At 33.7% G+C, this 20,191-nt stretch overlaps 1 protein-coding gene across 1 annotated transcript in view; it reads left to right on the forward strand.

Annotated features, from left to right (window-relative positions):
- MYOCD (myocardin) overlaps positions 1-20,191 on the forward strand; it is a 132,096-nt gene that overhangs the window by 25,776 nt on the left and 86,129 nt on the right. Inside the window, 2 exon segments of the mRNA XM_056817458.1 lie at positions 9,179-9,354; positions 14,902-15,027. Of these exon segments, the coding sequence (XP_056673436.1) occupies positions 9,179-9,354; positions 14,902-15,027 (302 nt within the window).

A 20,191-nucleotide genomic window follows, 5' to 3' on the forward strand; every position in this document is an offset into this window, starting at 1 on the left:
TACTGACCTGTAATCTGGGGGTGGGGAGGAAAAACAATTAAATAAAATGACTTCACCCAGCAGAATTAGCAGATGAGAACAATTTGTTCTAACAGCCCTGAAGGCTACTGAAACAGGCACTGTAGAGCAGTAGAGACTGATTAAATACTAAACATTCCAAGGTCATACACTACATCCCAGACCATTGCTGGTTATCTTGACTTTTATCTCGCCACTAGACTTCAGTGGCTCTGGAAAAGATAGGAAGGCTGATGACTTTGTGAAACCCAGACTCATTTAAATTCAATTCACAGGCTAGTCAAGATATCATCTTGTGATGCCATTGGCCCTCTTCAAAACCAAAAGATGTGCAACACCACTATTCTATGTCATCTTGATATATTATGTAAAACAACATCAAAATCATTCTTAAATAAGAGCCTTCCCTGGCAAGGGTCAAATAAGCAATTTCTTGACCTCCATTTACATGATAACTTCTCACCTTTGTTTGACCAAATTACCAGGAAGTCATTTAGGCTAATAAACTTTAAAACCCCATTAAGATTTTTTGTACATATCTATATAGAATAAATAAAAATAAATATGAGGTAGTTAAAATAGTTAAGGAGTGAATCTATTAGCAGTTGGGAAGATCAAGAAAGGCTTCATGTGATACTTGAGAGCTGAATCTTGAAGGAAGCAAGGAATTATAAGGTGGAGGTGAATAAGGGGGTGCATTGCACTAATGGGGGTGACCACTATAAAGCTCTGAAGATGGGAAATGGAATGCCATGTTTGAAAAAATGGAGATAGACCAATGTTATTGGACCACAAAATATGAGAATGGCACAAAAGAATAGAAACTAGAAAGATTTTAAAGGACTTTAAGAGCCAAACAGAAAATTTTCTATTTGATCCTAAAGGTAATAGGGTAGTCACATGATTTTATTGATTAGTAGACCTACATTAGGGAAATTCACTTCAGCAGCTATATACAAGAAAAATTGAGTCAAGAGAAGCTCAGGATAGCAGAGCCGCTTGGAAATTTATTGGAATATTCCTGAGAAGAGATGATGACAGTATGAAATAAAATGGTAGCTATGTGAGTGATAAAAAGGAAATAAATGAAAGAGAGTTTGTGTGATTGGACATATTAGGTTAGAATGAGGTATCACAGATGCTGTAATTCCATTAAACAATTTCACTAACTATTTTTCTAGCAATTTCTTGGTTTTTCCTTTAGTAGCTGTTTTGACCATATGCCAGATGAATGTAAATTGGGACTGTATTCTTTTCAAAAAGATTTCTAGCTTTGGCCTCGTGATCTCCCAAAAATTTTATTAATTAGATCATATGAGACAGGTCATATTATTCTATTGTTCAAATGGGTAAAACTCAAAAAGAGACTTGCCTAGAGTTATTCCACCAGTAAATGATAGTGCTAGAATTCAAAATTAGATCTTTCTTAATTTCAGGATTAATATTTTTTACACCATACTCAGCCATCTCTCAGTAAAAGTTGTTTTAATGTGCATTTCTTTAATTAATAGTGATTTAGAGTATTTTGTAAGACAATAAGAGCTTTAATTTCTTTGACTGAGAACTGCTTGTTCATATCCTTTGTAGAAGTTTTAATAGTAATTAAAAGAGAGGAGAAAAAAAAGATTCTTTCAGTCAAGTGAGCAGAGCAAAGAGAGTCACACCTGCATCACTTTACCAAAAGAACAAGCTCTAAAAAAAAAAAAAAAAGCCTTGCAGCGTGGATCTCAGCCAAATTTATCTCCTAAGCATCCTTATGTAAAATGAGGACATAATGTAAAAGGATGCTGGGATTGTAGTTCAGATATTGCATATTTTCCATCTGCACACCTTTAGCTATATATCCACTGGGGAATGTCTTATTTTCTTAAATACTCATTTCTCTATGTATTTGACAAATAAGGCCTTTATTAGAGAGATTTGTAAAAATGTTTGCACCATTGTCATTTCTGTCTATTATTCACTATCTCATTTACCCCTGTTTATGTTCTGACCATCCTCTCTCCCTTAATTTACCTTCTTTTCTACCAGCCCTGCTAACTTCTTTTCCATTTCCCTTCCTACTTTCCTGTAGGAGGCAATAGCTTTTTCTATACCCATTTGATTGTGTATGTTCTTCCCTCATTGAACCAATTTTGGTGAGCATAAGATTCCCATGCTTCTTTCATGCCTCTTTTATGAGCATTTATTTAACTTATTTTATTTTTCTCTTCTCCCTCCTTCTAATGCATTCCTCTTTCTCAAGATTCATAGACCTCAGACACTACCTGTGTGATCCTAGGCAAGTTACTTAACCCATATGTTTCAATTTCCTTATCCATAAGATGAGCTAGAGAAGAAAATGGTAAACCACTCCAGTATATTTGCCAAGAAAATCACAAATAGGGTCAGAAAGAGTCAGACATAACTGAAAATGACTAAACAACACCACAATACATTTAAATTTGTTCATCCACTCCCTAATTGATGAGAATTCCCTTAGTTTCCAGTTTTTCACACACACACACACACACACACACACACACACACACACACACACACACACACAAACACACAGCTACTATTAATACTTTTGTAAAAGTAGGTTTGGAACTAAGCATAGCAATGGTAGTTCTTGGTAAAAAGATATCACAAGTCTTTAACTTTTGAGCCCTATCTCCAAATTTCTTTCCAGAATGACAAGACATTCATCAGAATGGCAAAGCTGACCTAAATGGAAAATGGTATATGTTAGAGAGTAATGTGTTTTTTTCTCACAGTCTTTACAACATTTGTCATTTTTCTTTTATAACAATTTTGCCAATCTAATAGGTATGAGGTAGGATGTCAGAGTAAGTTTAATTTTCGTTTCTCTGTTTACTAGTTCTTTGGACCATTTTAATGTGACTCTAATGTAGTTTTAGTCTGGTTAATGATAGCTTGGATGATAAAGCTATAAGTTGTTTTTAAAGAATATAATAAACCACTAAAAATTTTATTTTTATTTTTTTAAATGAAGCACATCAAATTATCAGTATCAAAAATGAAAAGAACTTCAGTAAAAAAAATGGACAAGAAGTAAAGGGAATCATTAGAAACTCTTTTCCCCAAATTTATGTCAATAGAATTGACTACTGAAATGAAATTGATAAATATATATATAATATGAAATGCTGAGATTAATAGAACAAGAGAAAGAGTACTTAAATAATTCACTCTCAGAAAAAATAAATGGAACAAGCCATCAAAGAATCCTACAGGGACTACATGGCATTAGAACTGAATTCTGTCAGCAGTTTGGGATGATGTTGGAGTAGGACAAGGAATTTTTCTTGTTCTCCTAATACCCCTCACAAACAATCAAAAATAACTCCATAATATCAAAGCTAAAAGAGACAAAAAAAAAGGACAGGAGACTGAAGAGAAGCCTGAGAAAACTAGGGAGGAAGGTTTCTGACTTCCCTGGCCTCAGTCCCAGCACTGTAGGCCTTGGGGACAGGATTAGCAATCTTAATTTGTTAGCTGAGCCCTAGAGCCCACATCCCTGAGGAGCTCTGGCCAGTTTGCTGAAGCCTCAGCTGGACACTGAATTTGTGGGTGCGTGACTTTGAGGGCAGGAGCCCAAGCCTTAATGTAGGCAAAGGAAGGGCTTTTGAGGACCAAGGTACATCGCTCAGTTCCAGCTATGGTAGTAGGAAAGGATAAATGAGGAAAGATATTATAGCAGTAAGTGTGGTTGCTTAGGGGCTGGGGTCCTGTCAGCTATGGTGTCTCTCAGAAGAGTGGAGTCCCTGGTTGCTGTCATAGGGGGAGATGCACTGGCTGTTTGAAGTAGCAGTGGTAGAACTACTCCAAAGCTTTGGAATGCCTGAGGTCAATCATGGCCTGGGAATTGAGAAGAAACCAGGATTGCATCAGATGCTGAACTATAAAAACTGGGGAAACTAAATAGGACCCAGGTAAAAACAAACACAAAGCATCCTAAAAACTTAAGGTAACTCCCCATCACAATAGGAACCCTGAAAGTCTAAGTAAAAGCCTATAATAAAATCTGCTGGCTTCCCATAATAATTTTTTTTAATGAACAAAGGAGAAAGAACCCAAATATTGATAACTATTTGGGTAATAAAAAAGAATTCAGCTTGAACTCAGAAATTGGCAAAAAGAAAAACCATCTTTTTACTTCAAGAATAAAAGAATTTCAAGAATAGCAAAGAAATATGAAAATGGCCACAACCTCAAAAAGAGCTTTAAAACCAAATGATAGAGGTGGAGGAAAAATTAGGAAAAAAATAAGAGCAACTCAAGAAAATGAAAAATATTATGAAAGAAAGATCATCTAAATGGAAAAAAAATATCCAGAAACTCTTAGAAGAAAATAATTCATTAAGAACCAGAATCAGTCAAGTGGAAGCTAAAGATTCTCTAAGACAACAACAAAAAGTAAAGCAAAATACTGACAACTGACCTAGAAAATACATCAAGAAGAGGCAATATAAGAATAGCTGAACTTTCAGAAATTCAAAATCAAAAAATATTTTAGACACCATACTCCAAGGAATCATCAAGGAAAATTGCCCAGAAATTCTAGAAATAGAGGATAAAATGGAAATAGAAATGATTTCCAATCACAACCTCAAAGAGCCTGAAAGATGAAAATACATAGGAGCACCACTGCCAAATTCAGTAGATCCTACCTTAAGGAGAGAATATAAGCAATAAAGAAAAAAAACAATTTAAATACTGTGAAGCTACTGTGAGAATAACACAAAATTTAGCAGCCACAGCATTAAATGAATGCAGAGCATAGAACACAGCATTTTGTAGAAAAAAGGAACTGGGTTTACAACCAGAAATAACAAATCCAGCATCAATGAACATAATTATAAAAGGTAAAAAAATGGATATTTAACAAGCCAAAGAAGTTTAAAATATTTCTGGAAAAAACAAAGGTACTGAAAGTCTAATCATTAGCAATTAAAAAGTTGAAACTATTTGATTCTTGGATAGGAATGACATAATTGCCTGTGAAGGGACATGTATGTCTTTAGGTCAAAGTGAATGTAATGAAATGAGTCAAAGTGGTAGTGAAATAGAAAAGGAGGGATAAGATGGAATTACTATCTTATATGGAGGAGGAATGAGTGCAGGAAATACCACAGAGAGAAGGAAGAGGGGGTATAGGGCTGGTTAACTACTAGAACCCTATCTACTCTCATCAGACTGAAGATAAAAACATAACAGTCTGCACAATTAGAAGAGTAAAATGTTTCTTAATATGTAAAGAAACACAAGAGAAGAGTTATAGGAAAAGGGAAGGACTGGGGAGAAGAATGCATGTCAAGAGGTAAGAGGATGAGGTGAAGGGATAGGGATAGGCTCTCAGGACAAGATAGAAGAGATATTTTTATAATCCAATTTATATCAAGAAGTAGGGGGCATAATTTGTAAGGATAAGGAAGCAATTTATGGAAAGGTAGAATAAAAATTAAAAGATAAAGAGGACGGGACAAGGGAAGGACCTTTGGAAAGGTCCTTTATGAATTTTATGCATTTGTTTTGTTAAAAATTTTGGTGGTGGTGGTAGTAATTAAGTATATAAAAAAAGAAGATGAAAAATTTGGAAATAGGAGGGCAAAGGGAAAGAATAAAGGAGGATATTTTGGGGAAGAGATGAATAAGAGAGGTATTGGTCAAAGGAAATTGGACATCTGAGGAGAGATATGGTGGAAAGGAATAGCAGGGCAAATAGTAAAGAGGAACAGAAAAGATGGAAATGCACAGCTAGTAATTATGACACTGAGTGTAATGGGAATGAATTCACCTATGGGAAGAAAATGGATAGCAGAAAACATCAAAAAATAAGCCCTGACAATACGTTGTTTACAAGAATTATACTGAAAATGAGACACACAGAGTGAAGGTGAGGCACTGGAGGAGAATGTACTGTGTCTCAATTGATCCTGAGTAGGCAGGGGTAGCAGTCATAATCTCTGACAGGTTTGGGGCTAAAATGTATATAATTGGAAGGCATTAACAGGTATATAATTGAAAGGCATTAACAGGTCAACTATATTGTTAGGGGATGGGATGTTACTATGTTTACCTATATTGAACCTATATATATATTAAATGTTACAGCATCCAGATTTTTTTAGGAAAAAACTGAGATGCAGATGGAAATAGATAAAATCATAAGAGCAGTAGAATTTAATTTTCCACTCTCAGAACCAGATAAATTTAACCAAAAAATAAATAAGAAAGAAGTTAGTATCTTAGATAAGCAAAGTATAATAGATTTCTGGAAAGCCCTCATGCACCTGCATGAGGTTAATAGTAGATCTAACCCTGATCATGCATATAATCTAAACATAGTTTCTAATACTTTAGAAAGCATAAATGTTCTGTAAAAGTCTTAATTTAACATGCATCATTCTATTCCTGAGGAGTTGAGGCATTGGAATAAAGGTTCCATTGGTTCCTATCAAACAGGAAAGGCTTGGTTTTGGAAAGAGTATAGTTCTGGCAATAGATTGTGTCTGCTGTCTAAGGACCAATCTAACTAAATATAGTCCTGATAATGTATGTTATCTGAGAAATAGATTTGTTAAAGTGATCAAATTAAGTGCTGATAGGAACATAGAGAAATAGGCTTAATAGTTCATTGCTAGAGCAACTGTGAATTTTTTAAAGAAAACAAATGGAATATATATATATATATATATATATATATATTAAGAACTGTAAAGCTGTTCATGCTCATTGACATAGGAATTCCATACTAAGTTTAGGTCCTAAGAACATTATTGAGGAGGTAAAAAGCTGTTTACATATGATTTCCATTGAAGCTTTGTAATGACAAAATAACTAGAAATAACACAAATGCAATGAATTGGAGAAATGGATGAATAGGTCATTATATTTTAATCTAATCAATTATGTTACATTATAAAAATTACAAATATTGGAAAAATAAGGGAAATATATGAAGAGATGAAAAGAGAATAAGAATAATACATATTATAATTATATTTTTAAAATAACAGCCATAAAATCAAGAAAAGAAAGTATTTAAGGGAACCTTAAAAGCAGAGAATGTATATATTAACACAACTATATAATTTACATATTTTTAAGCAATTGTAAACAATGGAACTTGTGATTTGCATATAATTTTATGCATTTGTTTTGTTAAAATTTTTGGCGGTAGTGGTGGTTATTAAGTAAGTATATAATAAAAAAGAAGAATAAAAAGGTTATTTCTATCAAATATTTGAAGAATAATGAATTCTGGTCTTACACACACTTTTTGCAAATGTAAGAAAATAAGAGCTTTTACTAAATTCCTTCTTTTTTACCAATACAGACTTGACACCTAAATTAGAGAAAGTCTAAATAAAGAAATAAAGCTATCTGTAGTGAACATTGGTGGAAAAAATATTTGGCTAAAATATTAGCGAATAAGTCACTGAAACATATAAAAAAGATTGTACATTATGACCAGGTTGGATTTATACTAGGAATGCATGGTTGGTTCAACATAACAAATTGTCAAAGTAATTAGACATGTTTATAACTAAAGCAATAAAAATCATATGATTATGTTATTAGAAAAAAGCTTTTGCTAAAATGAAGTATTCATTTCTATGTTAAAAATTATAAGGCATTCCAAAATACTTGGTGTGCTGTCCATCAGACTGGGGTAAAATAAGTTTGTCAATTGTCACCTCTACTGTTTAATATAGTTCTAGTAGTGTTAGATATAATAATAAACAAGAAAAAGAAATGAGAGAATGAGCATAAGCAAAGAGGAAGTAATATGATTACTTTTGAAGGAACCTCTTATGTTTTAATAAAGATTGGTATAAGCTGTATATTAACTTTGTTTTAAAATGTAATATTATGTGTATTTTACTGTATTTTTATTTATTCTGTTAATATTTCTAATTTCATTTTAATCTTATTAAGCTGCATTTGGAAATGTTGTGGCAAGTATGTGACCTACATCCTGACACCTCTGATTTATAAAACTATAGATGGTCAACTAAAATTTATTGAAATTAATTCAGCAAAATGCCAGGACATAAAATAAATACACTTAAGTCACCAGAATTTCTACATATTTCCAACAAAATCTAACAGGGAAAAAATATCTTTAAATACAATTATAAAATACTATTTACAGAAATATGGATAGTTCTAAATATGAGAGATACTAATTGTTTAGGCTACACCAATACAATAAAAATTATAATATTGCCCAAATTAATTTACTTTTTCAATTACATACCAATGAAACTACTAAAGGATTAATTTGTAGAACTAAAACTTTGGGAATAAAGAATTCAAGAATCTCAAGGAAAATAACAAGTAAACAAAGATTTCAAACTATATAATAAAGCTATAATCATAAAAATAATTAGGCATTATCTAAAACATTAGTGGAATGGATTAGTTATACAAAATGCAGACATTCATTTCTTAGCTTTTAAAACCAAAGATCTTAGCTTTAAGGGAAATTACTATTTGTCAAAAACTGTTAGGAAAACTTATAAATTGTCTATCAGAAAGTAAGTTAAGACCAACACTTTATACCTTATACCAAATAAAATTTCCAAATGGATTATATATAAAAAGAACAAATAATCAACTAAATTGAGGAACTTACTGATTTCAACTAAAATCCTATCATTTACTGGAATCCTTTCCCAACCTTCCTTAATTCTAATGCATTACCTCTGGTGTATATTTCTATTTATGCAGTATATAGCTTGCTTTGAATATATTTGTTTGCATGTTGTCTTGTCCACTGAATTGTTAGCTCTGTGAGGGCAAAAACTGTCTTATTTTTCTTTTTTAAATAGCACATGGGTCATGACTGACCCATATTAGTCAATTAACAAATGTTTAGTGTTTGATTTTTAAAAGATGTAGAAAGGATCACAGAGGATAAAATGATTATTATTATGATGATGATTACATAAAATTAAAAAACATTTTTTCCACAACCAAATCACTGCAGCTAAGACTAGAAGGGAACCAATAACTAAGAAAAAGTTGGCAGCAAGTTTCTTTGATTATTGATATCACTTTCAAGGTAATTAAGAAACTGATTCAAATGAACAAGAATAAGAGCCCTTTTTAATTGATAATCAAATAATTCTTATGTTTTCTCCAATAGGTAACCATATAGGCATCTACAAATCAACAGATGCTTTTGCCTTTGATGAGGACAGCAGCAATGATGAACTCTCCCCAGAACAGCCACGAAGTGAAGACTCACAGGGTTTGAATCCTTTCCCACAACACACAAAAGCCACAGAGCTCTCTTCATCTGCCCCATTGGAAAGCACTCAGGTAAATGAACAAAAGCCAGGCCCTCAAACCTGTAGTATTTTCTCTATCATAAAGAAAAATATTCCAGAATGTCTCTCAGCTGAAAAAAAAAGTTAAAAAATCATTTTAGTTGTCTTTGATATTTATTTTGGTATGATCTAAGACATTTAATTTTCCTTATCCTTTTCATAGACTAATTTGATGGTAGCAAAAGACCCCATGGATCCTTGATTTTAAAACCTTGAGGAGTCAAAAAAAAGTAATTCTATCTTACTTACAAAGCATTTTCACAAGTTAACTTTCAAGTTAATCTTTTTTTCAGTCAAACCCTTTGAAGTAGTTAGTAGAACTCTCTATACAGATAAAGAAAGCAAAGAACATAGAAAATTTGGGTGACTTGTCTGTAATTACCATCATGGCTCTAAACCAGAAGAACTCTTTCTACCACTCTACCTCCTTCCCTCTAGAAAAAAAGTAGTGTTTTTTGTCCTAATCCCATGAGGTATATTGGAGAATGAATGAAAGTCATAGAGAACTATAGGGGTGGGGCTGTCAGAGTTATATGGAAGGGCTAGTGTATAGAAAGAGACTGGATAATAGTGGATAAGAAAGTATCTCTTTGCATTCTTCAAGGCACCCTGGTTCTCCCTTGGTTTCTTTATTGGTCTAGTAAAATGTGTCCCAGAACTTTGGGCTCCAAGGTCCCCTTAGCTTGAGTTCCCAGGTCTAGGAGTTTACTCCTTGCAGCTAGAATTGAAAAGGACAAATAAAACAAGAACAAAACTCTAAGTCCATTTCTTGGCCTAAGGGGAGGGGGAGAAGATCTTTATGCCCTTCCCCTCAGCTTAATTCATGGTATTTCTGCCATAATTGAATGAACCCTTCAAACCTAGACTAGACAAGAAACTAAGAGTAACTATTTCTCAATTAGATAGATTTAAAGATATGGCCAGGTTTAGCTATAGTAGCCCTTGGAAAGATATTGTCCCCACCCACTCTTTAGGTAATCAAGATTACACATTTACACCCATTTCTCTTGTCTCAGAACAAGTTCCATAGCATTTTTTAGAAGTGGTAGAGAGTCAGACACCGAATCATATGGAAATCGAGCTACACAGACCTAGCTCCGTCCGTCCTCCCACTTCACAGGGATATGAGACAGTGAGAAAACTATAACACAACACCATGGGAATCAGAAATGAGTTTAGAGATCAGCACAGGGCAAAGCCAGAGTCCTTAAAGCTGTGCTTTAAGTATGGACTGTTACGATTTAATGATAGGGGTTAGAGAAGCAAAGGTGATTCACAGAAACAAAGGAAACTGCATAAGAAAGACTGAGCATGGCCAGAGGCTGAGCTCCAGGAGAGAGAGAGAGAGAGATGAAAGAAGTGGAAGTAAGGAAGGAAGATAAGTGGGTAAGTGGTGGGCTGGTCCTGTGTTGCTCATCTTTTATTGACATTCATATGCAAAGATACATAATGCATATTAATTGGAGACACAGTGGATTGTCATTGGTTTAGATGTAAATCATGACAAGATAGGGGCGTATCTTTTCTCAGCCTGGTGAGAACAAAGAAACCTGGTTTCATACCTAAACCTGTTGGGGCCAAAGTTCAGTGCCTTTCTTGCCATGCGCAAGACTGAGTATGCACTCTCCTAAGACAATCTTTACAGATTGATTATTTTCCTTGTGTAAACACAGGTGTGGACTGCTACATCTGTAATATTCAATTTTTAATTCCATAATTTTATTATAATTTAATTCCATAATTCCAATGATACTTCTTTGCATTATTATCTCTAACTGTTGCTTAGAGGTGGAGATAGAATGTATCTTTTGAGGGAACAAAGATAGAGTGCTTTGGTCAATTTTAGGATAAAAGATGTTGCATTTTCAAAAAAAAATTTCCTAAAAAAATAAATAAAGGCATCAAATAAGTCTGAAGTTAGAAGTGATGGATATATACTTGCTTTTGGAAAAGCAGAGCAGAGGAACAACTGGGAAGCAGAAAATCGAGGAAATTATCTAGCATCTTGGTTAATTTGGCCGAGATAACACATCCAGTATCCTGAATACATGGATTTTCTTCACTCCTGTTCTTCTCTGACAGGTTTCTGTGTGTAGTCACTCATGTTTTTCCTTGCCAGATTTCTGTTAGCCTGTGCCTACTTTTCACCACAGATACTTAATTTTTTGGAAGAGTATAATACAGGTTTATATGTGGACTATGAAATATTTGTTACTCCTGCATTTGCTTTATAAGAAAAAACTGTGATGATTATTATTGTTACTGTTACCTTATTGGTAAGAAATAATTGTGTTCTCTTTGAGACTGGCTAGTTTTGGTCAAAAAGAAGCACACCACTGGGGACTACAGAGATATACAGTGGTCAGTAGGAGGAAGATATTTCTCCACACCAAGATTAGCCCTAGGACCCTGAGAGAATTTTAGGGTAGCCACATGGTAGTAGTCCCTTTCTGTAATCCTAGTGCAACCAGCTGAAGATAGACTGGGGTCTATCTTCAATCAAAATCAGAATTCAATCAAATCAGAAACTAAGTACAGGAATCCTACTGCATTGTGAATTATGCAAAAAATAACATGAATGTGGCTAAAATAATTTTTAAAAACATAAGCTGGGATAGGGAATCTTTCTATTAAATACCTATGATAAAAATATAGCTTATATTCTATAGAGAAGTGAACAATTCTTAATAGATAAGTGACTGAAGGATATGAATCAGTAAGTTTTTTTGTTTGTTTTAAAAAAATATTTCTTTTAAAATGTTTTTCCATGGTTATATGATTCATGTTCTCTCCTTTCCCTCTTCCCTTCCCCTTCCTGGAGCTGATAAGTACAGGTTTTATCACTCCATACCTATTTCCATATAAATTATTTGTAATTTGTAAAAGAGTAATTTTTCAAAACCAAAATCCCAAATAATATAAACAAGTGACAAACCATATGTTTTTCTTCAGGAAACATCAAAATAATTTAAAATATCATAAGAATGGACATTTTAAGACATTTTAAGAACTCTGACACAGAATCTTGCTTTATCAGTTTAGTGGCAATAGAAATATTCAGTGTTGAATATTTCTGTGGGAAATATTCATACTTCACAGCTTTACTATTAATGGAGCTGTAAATTGATCTAGTTATTATGGAAAACAAAGGAATTATGTAAAAACAATGCAAAATTCTTTATACCAACCACTGTCTCTATTTGATTATACTACTGAATACTGTGAATACTCACAGAAATAACTGACAAGAAAAGTTCTATTTGTTTTATCCACATACAGATATGCATGTATCATTTATACATATATGCATGCACACATATATGTGTATATCCACAGGGTCATTAAGAATCTGATAAGATTGAATGGCTGAAAAACAAAAAAAGTATATATGAGGTCTCAAGAGACTAATTGTAATTTAAGCTTTAAGTCATGTATTTAATGTATATTTACAATAGCACTATTCATAATAGCAAAAATTGGAAACAAATTATTTTTCCAAAAATGAATAATAGTTGTTACCCACTTTATATCTGTTACATCCGATTGTTATAGCATATTATTGGCCATAAGGAATAATGAACATGAATATTTTTTTAAAATAAGATTTGAATGTATTAATGCAGAATAAAGGAAGCAGATCTAAAAGAAAGCTGTACACAATAACTATTTCCTAATAAATGAAGACAAGATTAAATGGCAACAAAATTCATATCAAGTATAAGAATGTATTTGATGTGTATATATGGCACTAATTAAAATTAAAGCAACCATGAAAAATAACTAAAGAAAAGATAACCTAAAAAGTATGTACATACATACCATGTCATAATAATTTTTACATTATTTTGTTTAACTATTTATCCATTTAAAAATTAGACATTAGTCAGTATTTATAACACTACATATATATCTTTTCTTCTTTCTTGATTACAAACTGAAAAGGAAAACATATCCATTTTTCATAATTTTAATAATAATAAGCATAATTTTTCTTGATAGCAGCTGCCAGAAATATAAGCATAATATTAGGAAGAAATAAACAGCCCATAGAGGACAACATTTACTTACTCAAGTATAACAATATCAAATATAAAGGAAGTTTGAGCCTAATATTTGGTTTCCATGGCTAATCATTTTTATTCACTCATCAAAATTCATTCACTGTTGAAAGAATAAATTTCTTCAAATACAAAGTTATCAACAAATTAATGAGTGAATATTAAATAATTTAAGTGGGGCATCTTAATGATTAGATAGATAGAAGGATTAATTAGATAGGAGGTTAAGGTCATAATCCTTCCATCCTGTGACATAAAGAAGAAATGAGAAGAGCCAAAAAGTTATTTCAACCAACTGTGGGAAATTCTAAAAAAGCCTTATCATTTTCTCTATTTCAGGGGTTGGCCATGAGGATGTTAGAATGAAAGGATTTTTCTCTTTCTACTTTTTATTACATTTTTTATTATATCTCACTACACTACAAACAATTTCATGTAGATATTGGTCCTTTAAATAAAAGGGCTAACTTCTAGGAAGTTCATCCAATGTTTATAGAATCAGGCAAGGACATTTTTTTAAAATATGAGAATAGTTCATTTCTATTATTAAACTCTAATCTGAGAACCAGCCTTTCCTTCTATGTATAATCAATCACACCTGTAAAAATTCACATAAGTAAACATATGCTTCCTTCCTTTAATACCTTCTTTCCTCTGGGGTGTATGGGGTGCAGGACTAGTACCTCTTATGTGAGGGTTTGCTGTGGCCTTTTCAGAGCTGCTCAACCACCTTTGGAGTTTACCTAACTCTTACCTGTGACTCCAAGAAACTAACATTTACATTGGCCACAACCCAGCAAAATCATCTCATCCAATGAGATAAACCAGATTGAGGGTAGCTGGTAGGCCTCAAACCCATTTCTGTGATAGGGGGATGTCTACTCCAAGCATGTGAAGTCTTCCCTTGGCAGAATGAGCAGATGAGAACAATTTATTCCAAAGCCACAAAGGCAGCTAAATAAAGCAGGTGCTGTGGGATCCTTGGGGCTTGGTCAGACATCAGAGACACTAAGGTCATTCACTGCATCCTGGGCCATCACTATTCATTCTGACATTTGTCTTGCTATTGGACTTTGATGACTCTGGAAACTTTATTAGTTAATGAAATTAATGAGGCCAATGACTATGTGCAACTCTGTCTCACTTAAATTCCTTTCACATTGGAGCCAAGATATCACTCCATGATGTCATTGGATCCCTTCAAAAAATAAAGAATATACAATAATAATAATACCCCCTTTCCTCTACTTAGTGTTTTCTCCTTCTCCTGTTTCCTTAATTAAATTCCTCTGAATCCCTTTGTAAACATTTGAATCCAACAGCTTCAGGTAGAAGTACACCACTGTTGCCTAATGCAAACCCTTAGGAGAAAAACTTGAAATCTAAGATTAGAATGGAAGAACTGGACGTAGGAGTTCTGCTTTAACAATTACATGTCTTGTTATAGTTCTTCCTACTAACAAAACTAAATTTTGTTTCAGGATCATACTTCTGGCTCTGAAAATGAGAGAAATGAACCAGTATCACATTCCATCAACCATTCAGACAACATGAAGCAGGTGAATGACACATTGAACTCACCCATCCATATGCCTGCTGTGGTAAAGGTACAGAAATATACATATAATAGCTAACCCCATTCTCACCTATGGAGTTACACTCAGGCCCCAGGGTATAAAGTACTAAAGTTTTGAAACAGACTCTCTGAATCATGTCTAAGTTAATGAAAGATGTTGTAGGTAGGAGTATTATGGAAACAGTTCCTTTGTGAGTTGAACTAGATGTACCCTGAAATCCTGCCAAACTCTAAGCTACTATGATTCAAACATATTTTCCCTGTATCCAAATTTAGACCATTTAAAAGAGCATCCTAGATTATTGTGCCTAAAGACAATGCCTAGCATAATTGGGAAGTAAATCAAAAATGCTTACAAACATGTTATCAATACAACTGACTCTCCATCATTGTAGATAGCTAGGTTTACCTTGGGATGAGGGTAGTTAAGGTAAGTATAGCTATGTTCAGTCTATAAGCAAATTTTTATTAAACCTCTACTATATTTGGGTCACTATTCTAAATACTGTTTTATAGAGTGGAAGGGTAGAGTAGAAGGAAAGGTAGAGTAATAAGAAATATTAGAAAGTACCCAATACAATGGACTCTGATTTCTTCAAGATTAGAATCTGAAAGAAGAAATAAAATAACACAAGATTACTTCCAATAATGACTGTTGACTCAAAATAGTCACACTGCAACAAAAATGTCTGATTCTATACTTGCTAAAAATGCAACTTATTCCTTTCCATTAACCATTTCCCTTGGCCTGAGACTGCATTATTAATATAAGGAAAGAGTTCAGAAAAGTACCAAAATTTATTTGAATTTAGCCAACTTCCCAAATGCCAATGAGTGATATAAAAATCACGAGGAGTAATTGCTTTCTCTTCTTTTTTTTAGCCCTTACTTTCTATGTTAGAATCAACAACATTAAGTATTGGCTCCAAAGCAGAAGAGCAGTAAATGTTAGGCAATTGGGCTCAAGTAACTTGCCCAGGGTCACTTAGCTAGAAAGTGTCTGAGGCCATATTTGAAGCCAGGTTTTTCTGTCTCCCTGCCTGGCTCTTTATCCACTGAGCCACTGAGCCACTTAACTGCCATGCTCTTATGATCACTGTTGTTTAGAGTGGTCAAGGAAGACTTCAATAAAATTTGGTATTCCTCTATTCAAAAAGACTAAACAATTGATGGGGAGTGGGGTAAAGGAGGTATTAACTGCTCTCAGTACTCATAACAAGAACTCATAACAAGAATTTTTCTATTTTGGTGTTAGGTAAATGCTGTAAATAACATTTTTAAAAACAAAAAGCAAGGAAACTCAGAACCTCTGGATTGATATTTTAAATTGACCTACCATATTATATTCCCAAGTACTGTAGATATGAACCTGAGAAAGGAGAGCAAGAGAGCCAGATGACAGAGCTGTAGGGCTCAGAGAGTACAGTATTCGTAGGTGACTTTCATTAGGAAAGCTTAATATGTTTCTCCATATATATGACTCTCACTATTCTGACACATATTAAATTCATCATTTCAGTTGTCAGAAATAGCTAATGCTTTTAAATTTTAAAATTTATCAAACATTTCACAATTGCAAACAACTTATCAACCAAATAAAATGAATAACAAAAGCATTAAATATTAATTTACCCCTCAGATCCTTAGCCTTTGAAAAACAGAATTAAATTAATAAACAACAAAAAAACAAAGAAATGATTTTATTCTGTGGCCCCTTTCAAGCCCATTGAGTTCCACCAATTATAGATCTATTTTCATCTTTCTCTTCTCTCCTATCCTGTTTTGATTTTGCCTTTCTTCTATCTCCATTTTCCTATCATCTCCTTTCTCCATTCTCCTTCCTTTTTCCTATCCTTGACCTCTTTTCCTTTCATGAATACATATAGAGTTCCAAAACTGATGATTTTGCTTTGCATCACCATGTAAAAACTTTTGCATGTTTACTTAGGTGATCCATATTTATCATTTTATGGAACCATAATATTCCAGTATGTTAATATGCTATATTAACTTCTAAGAGTTTCTGGCAACTGCCCAAGTTTATAACTTAGAAAATTGTCATAATCGGTATATGTGAAGAAAATTACCACAGACTTAAAAGTTACAGGTCTCCAACATGTTGACATAATATTAAAATTATAAGAAAAAAAGGATTTATTCTGCTGGTACAGTTTAATTGATAGATGCTTTACTATCTATGTTGGCCCTGCTGGACCTCAGTTTCCTCATCTGTAAAACAAAGGGATTAGAACAAGGTGGCCTCCTAATTCTCTTCCAGCTCTAGATCTGTAGGTCATTTCTAGTTTATTTGTTTGCCAATCCAAATAAAGTGGCTATGAATAATTTTATGAAGAAAAGTTCTTTTACTGATTTGTCACTCCCCTGCCCCTCTAATTCTAATATAGTATTGCTTTTCTCAATATTGCTCTATACCAAAATTCTGCCAGATTGCTTTCCAGCTTTCCCAGCAGTTGTCAAATAATGAATCCAAAACTGAGAAACTGATTTTGTTGGGTTTATCAAACATTATTGTCCTGTTTGTTTGGTTCTGTATGTTACAAACAATCTATTTCATTAACTTCTCTATTTTTAAACCAGTGCTGATTTTGATGATTACTGTTTTATTATTGTTTCAATTAATTTTAGTTGTTTTTTTTGCTTGTGTTGTTAAAGATGATATTTCTAGAATTATATTCAGTAATAGTGGTACCTTACTTTATTGGAAAGTACTATAGTTTTCCTTTGAAAAAATAAATATATTTATTGCATTTGCATTTATAATATGTCCCTCCAATTTTCTGCCCAGTTAAACAACAAAAATAAAACCTATAAAAAAGCAAATTCCAACATTGGCCATGCCCCCAAATCTCTCTCACTCTGAATTTTAACTTCATAACCTCTCTGGAAGTATATGTTTCATCTTCAAGTTTCAATATCCTTTCTTTCTCAGTGCATTTGTCAGAGTTTTAAAGTCTTTAAAAGTTCTTTTTCTCTAAAGTCTTTTTATAAATTGCTCTCATTCTCACCTCTCTCTACATCAGTTCATGGTGGGATGGGGGAGGGGTCTTCCTAGTTTCCTCTATAGTTGTCCATTTCATAATTCCTTATGCCACAACATTCTATTACATTTTTCTGAAGGGGAACATCTTAGTTCCCAATTTTTGATTACTGTATAAGGTGCTGTCCAGCAGCCCTTACAAGAAAGGAAAGATAGAAGATTGACCCTTGGGGGAAGGGCTGAAGCCAAGGGGATTGATAAGAATGGAGGCAGACACCAACGCAATATTCACAATGAGCAAGCTGCATAGATCAAGCTCCAGCTACCTAACTTCACAAGGACATGAGGCAGTTAAATAACCTTAAATCAACAACATGGGAGTTAGAAATTAGTATAGAGATTAGTTGAGAGAAAAGCCACAGATTGCTTAGAGCTAGCGCTCTGAGCACAGATCACTCTGGCTTGAGGATAGGAAATTAAGAAGGAAAGCTCTTTTACAGAAATAAAGGAAATCCCATGAGAAAAGCCGTTCTTGGCCAGAGGCCAAGCTCCAGGTGGGAGAGGGACAGGTGAAAGATAATAAGGGCTCCTATCTGTGAGCTGCTTGTATTTATTGGCATTGTGATGCAAAGGTACATAATACATATTAATGAAGACATGGTAGATTGCCATTGGTTCAGGTGTACATTACAACAAGGCAGAGGCATGGATTGTCTCAGCCAGGTGAGCACAAAGAAACCTGAGTTCTCGCCTAAACCTTAGGAATGTTGGGATCAAAGGTCAGTGCCTTTCTTTCCATGCGCAGGACTGAGTATGTGCTCTCCTAAGACAATCCTTACAGATTAATTATCTTCCTTGTGCATACACAGGTGTGGACTGTTACATCTCCCCCTTTTTGTTTAACATAAAAACAAAGATGTGCAATATCAAAAGTGTGACAAAATTATAGCTTTAACAAATACAAACACAGTGGTGCATAATCACATCCTGATTCAAAAGTGAAAACCAAATCAGATTATAAAACTTAAATGCAAAAATCATGTGTGATTGTCAGCAAAAACTGATTTAGTGATAAATCTAAAATATAAAACTGATCTTCTTATCTACTTGTCAAAAATAAATGTAACAGTCTTAGCAATGATAAAAATATTAAGAAAATGTTTTCCACTCTAATGATCCTGGTTTGATGAGGTAGAAGTTCTATGGCTCACAGGACAGGTGCATTAGTCAATCATGCCACCCTTCACAAGTCAGGACTATAAGAAGTTGCCAGATTTTACAACAGTTGACAAAAAAGACTATATCCGGAGACCAAGTATAAATCCTTCCCTTGTCTCATACTGATTCTGCATCTCAGGGATATGTATGTGCTCTGTCCTAGAACCTGTGAATGAGAGCTTCAAAGCACCGTGTCCCTGCATCCCCAACCTAAAACATCCATCTCATATGGAATATGCATCTGTGGGTGGCTATGGCTATCTGGTTCATAATGAGATATCAATTATGATTCCCTTTTTATGCAATCAGACATCACTTTCCAGAATAGTCATCTGAAACTTAACAAATGCTGTCATGTTCTTGTAGTTTCATACTTTTGGGTGTCTGAAACAGTAAAATTCTTGCACCTTTATAATCCAGGATCAGAGCATTAGCAGTACTCCCCATGTACTAAGAATTTTGGCAATAGTTGTGCAAAAGAAAAATCAAAATTGAATGATTGAAAGTGAATCAAAAGTGTTCTATAAAATGAAAATACTAACATCTTTAAGATTCTTCTCCCCTTTTTTTTTGTTGGGAGAGATCCCTTTAAAGAAAAACATCCTCTCTGAGCAATCATGGAGGATCAAGTATATGACATATAAAATATATTAGCATCCTTAATATATATTAAGAATTTGGTGAAAAAAAGCATCATTTTTCTCCTGTATGTCACATATCAGTTGTTTCCATCTCAATATTCTCACACAACAAGTGTTGAGAATGATAAGATCGCGCCAATTCTGGCTGCATGCCTCGGATATATGCTCTATTTTTGCAGCTTCTTCTGCAAAGCATAATCAAACCAATACCCAAGAGTATGAATAGTATGATAGTGCCAATACTGGTTAAGTTAGTTTTACCAAACCAATTTCTAGGATCCAGGGAAGAGAAAGTTGCTTCCCAATTGGAAGCTATGTTTGCAGCTTCCTGTTCATAC

This window comes from Monodelphis domestica, chromosome 2 (genome assembly GCF_027887165.1).
Source record: "Monodelphis domestica isolate mMonDom1 chromosome 2, mMonDom1.pri, whole genome shotgun sequence".
Taxonomy (NCBI): Eukaryota; Metazoa; Chordata; class Mammalia; order Didelphimorphia; family Didelphidae; genus Monodelphis; species Monodelphis domestica.